Source organism: Echinops telfairi, unplaced genomic scaffold (assembly GCF_000313985.2).
Source record: "Echinops telfairi isolate 266 unplaced genomic scaffold, ASM31398v2 ScPeMD7_7469;HRSCAF=8507_1, whole genome shotgun sequence".
Classification (NCBI taxonomy): domain Eukaryota; kingdom Metazoa; phylum Chordata; class Mammalia; order Afrosoricida; family Tenrecidae; genus Echinops; species Echinops telfairi.
Genome location: NW_022111373.1, coordinates 80,227,969 through 80,231,637, shown reverse-complemented (window position 1 = coordinate 80,231,637; position 3,669 = coordinate 80,227,969). Strand labels below are relative to the sequence as shown.

General features: G+C 47.9%; 2 protein-coding genes across 2 annotated transcripts in view; one reads left to right on the top strand and one right to left on the bottom strand.

Annotated features, from left to right (window-relative positions):
- Positions 1-434, bottom strand: part of MRPS27 (mitochondrial ribosomal protein S27) — a 101,677-nt gene extending 101,243 nt beyond the window's left edge. Inside the window, exon 1 of the mRNA XM_004703548.2 lies at positions 362-434. Within this exon, the coding sequence (XP_004703605.1) occupies positions 362-434 (73 nt within the window). The remainder of the gene's footprint in view (positions 1-361) is intronic.
- Positions 435-601: 167 nt separating this feature from the next.
- Positions 602-3,669, top strand: part of PTCD2 (pentatricopeptide repeat domain 2) — a gene marked incomplete at its 5' end in the record, with an annotated part of 29,477 nt that continues 26,409 nt past the window's right edge. Inside the window, 2 exons of the mRNA XM_045285228.1 lie at positions 602-731; positions 1,608-1,700. Of these exons, the coding sequence (XP_045141163.1) occupies positions 602-731; positions 1,608-1,700 (223 nt within the window). The remainder of the gene's footprint in view (positions 732-1,607; positions 1,701-3,669) is intronic.

Genomic DNA, 3,669 nt, shown 5'->3' with positions numbered 1-3,669 from the left:
TGAGTTATTGAACCCGTCCGCAAGCTTCTCAATAAAGCCTGCTTCTAAAACTTTACCAATTGGATCTTTAATTCCGCTTCGCGCCCCAAAAACCCTTACAAAGACGACCACCCAAACAGGGAAACCAGCAGATCCTGGGGAGAGTCCCTCAAACTCGAACCTTCCTTTGCTTTCTACACCGCTGGACAGGCTGGCATCTGGGGGAGAGAGGGGTCAGACTACAGCCCAGTACGCTCAGCTTCCAAAGCGAGCAGACCTCGGGTGCATTTTCCGTCTTCTCGAACGACTTTCACTCCCCTCCCTCAACAACAGAGTCCTCAGGGCCTACTGACGCGGCCCCAGCAAAGGAGCGGCCACCCACCTGTCGGGGAGAGCCGAGGGAAAGCCACCTTCCGCGCCAGGAGGAGCCCGCGCCGCACCATGGGGGCCGCCATCTTCGAGCGTACCAAGGGGAAGGGCTGCGGGGCGGTTGGGGGCGGGGCGGGCAGAGGAAGGGGCGGGGTTACGAGCTGACCTCTCCGGGGTTGGACCAATCCAGTCCTCGCGCTCTGACGTAACGCCGACGCTCGGTTTTCCTCCCCCTCCCCCGCCTTCGGGAGTTGGTGCCGCTCAGGACAGCATGGCCGCGGCTTCTCATCCTCCGGAGCGAATGCTGCTGCCCGCACTTCGAGGTTGGGTGCATCCCCGGGGGAGCGGCGTTGGCTTCGGCCGCCGCCAGTGCCCTCTCGGAGGTACCGCCGCCCCGGGCTTGGTGGGCATTCGTGGCAGGAAGGGAGGGATGGGAGGGAAGGAAGCGGCCTGGACTTTGGAGGAGTCGCTCACGGCCCGGAGTTGACGGGCACGTCTTTGCTGTGTGGTTGCACCTGGGCGTCCTGGACGCCCGCGTGTTCAAGACCCAAAGACCACTGCCCGTCTTTTTGACCTTGGGACTGTAGTATGTATTCCTTCGGATGAGACGACGTCACTGTGAGATCCCTTGACCCACAGGCTTGGGAGGGAGGTCCTAAGTCAGGAAATGGGAGGCCGAGCTTACCAGCTAACATTCTGAACGTGTTTTCTCTGTTATGTGTAGCCGTAAAAAGCTCCGAGTACTGTGTTTTTTACAATGCGCTTTTATTTGTTTTGTTTTTACTGTGACTTAGGCTTTTAAAAAATATATGTGTATATACAAACACGTATACACAAGGCAGTAAGTCAAAAAATGTTGCTAAGAAATCATAGACACCTACCTGTCTTAAAAATACCAAAGTTGAAGTTATTACTGATCAACAAACTTCAGCTAGGTTTGTACAAAGAGGCTTCACAAAGTTCGCAGAAAAATGCCATTATCTTTGAGTTTCATTTTTTTCATGAACCTGTTGAAGGGCCCTCCTAATAGCTCCCTCTCACAGACCCAAACTTGCCTGGCTGAGGATTCGAATGATCTGGTGATGTAGAAAGATTTCCTCCCATCAGAGTTGCTGTGTGAATAGTTGTTTTAAACCTGGCTACATGGTTTACAATAGATGGGGAGAAGATAGATCATTTCAAAGTTCCTATTAAACCCCACTCATGTTATTTGTAAGCATAATGCAATCAGAGTTATTTTACTTTTCTTCCTTTTCCAGCTAAAAGGTATCTCCTCACAGAAAATATTGTGAAATTAAAAGAATTCCAGCATAAGAAGGTGACTCTTGCCAACAACCTCCCTGGCACCAAAGGTACTAGAGTCTATTTTGTTCATTCATTCATTAATCTATCATTCAAGTTTCCTTGTTTGTTTCCTTATTCAGGAGCCCTGTTGGCGTGCACAGTAGTTCCGTGTTGGGCTTCTAACTGCAAGGTCAGCAGTTCGAAGCCACCAGCTGCTCCAAGGAACAAAGACAGGGCTTTCTGCCTCTGTAAAGAGTTACAGTCTCGGAAACGCCCAAGGGTGGTTCTGTCCAGTCCTAAAGGGTGACTATGAGTTGCCATCAACTTGATTGCAGTTAGAGGGTGCTGAATTTATTCACTCTCTTCCTGGATGAATTTAAGTCCCATAGAAGAAAATTGAGACCATCTATCCTGCATTTCCTAAGCAAACCTTATCTTCACTTTGCAGCTCATTCTCTTCCATTACAGTTTTCAGCTCTCCTCTTTTTCCTTCTCCCAAGATCTCAGAGGAATAACACCAAGAAACTAAAATTCATGCAGCAGTTCAAACACCAGACCAGACTCGGTGCCGTCAAGTTGACTGACTCAGTTACCCGAGAGGAGAGCGTAGAGCTGCCCGTTTGGGCTTCCAAGGCTCTCCGTCTTTGTGCGAGCAGAAAGCCTCATGAGAGGAGCTCCTGGGAGGGTCTAACTTTCGGCTTGTAGTTAGCAGCCCAACACAAAACTGTGTCACTCAGAAGTATGAGGACGGGCAGCACAGGCATCACCCGGGTGGATAGAAAAGTAAAACCTCAAGCCCCAGACAAAACCTTTCCACAGTAAAGCTTGAGAAGAACTGCCCCAGATGACTGGCTTTCAAATTCCTTTGATGCAATGCTCAGTTAGTATATATGTATGTTTATATATATAATGTATATACACACACACATACGAGGGGGTCCCCCCAAAAAGAAACAAAAACCAGAATTGCACTGGGCATAGTGGAGCTTTCATAGTAGTATGGATTTTTCACTCTAGGCGAGCATCCAGCAACTTGCTTTGAGTCAGTGCCCCAGTGGCATCACCTGGGAAGGTGCTCTCTGGTCACAGTGAATCTTTTCGTAAAAGCAGTTTCACTTGAACCTCGTTTTTTGTGATGGCTGATTGAAGAGAACAGCATGGAGCTGTGAAGTTTTGTTTCCTGCTCGGGGAAAAATGCCAGAGAAACTGATGTGATGTTGAACACAGCTTACAAGGAGAGTTCTCTGGGAGAAACTCAAGTGTACAGTGGTTTTCTCGTTTCAAAAAAAGGTGAAATGTCGATTGATGACAACCCTTGTTCTGGACGTCCACCAGTAACTTCTCGAACAGAGGAAAACGTCGACTTGTAGTGCATTTAGAGTTTGTTCTACCAGGTCAGACTGTTAATCAAGCATTCTATTTAGAGGCTCTGAAAAAAATGGGTAACATTGTGTGACAAAAGCCTGATTTGTCGCAGATGGGGAACTGGTTTTGCCCCCATGACAAATGCACCTACTCAGGCAGCCATCTCAGTTTTGGGCAAAAAAACCAGCATGCCTCTGTTGACCCATGCACCTGACTCACCTGACCTCAGTCTATTCCATCTTGTGACTTCTTTCTGTTTCTGCAAATAAAGAGGGACATGAAAGGACAGTGATTTGCGGACATAGAAGAGGTGAAGGAAAAAACGGAGGTGTTGCCAGCCATCCAAACAGATGACTTGGAAAAATGTTTCCAAGGAATTGCAGATTTGACAAATGGATTAAATGTAATGGAGAGTACTTTGAAGGTGATAAGGTTGTTTTGTAAAAATAAAATTAAATACATAGCTTCATCCTTTCTGGGGTCCATAGGATTTCATGTTAATCTAGTCATAGTTCTTAAGCGTTTGCCCTTGTCAAGGTCACGGATGTCTGCGATGGTTACCAGCCCTGCCCAGCTTCCTGGCTTCCTCACTGCCCTTCTGCTGCTTCCACCAAACTTGTTCTGTTGCTGCTCGTCAGCTTTCTGGTCTCCTATTTTGCTTACAATCAGTTG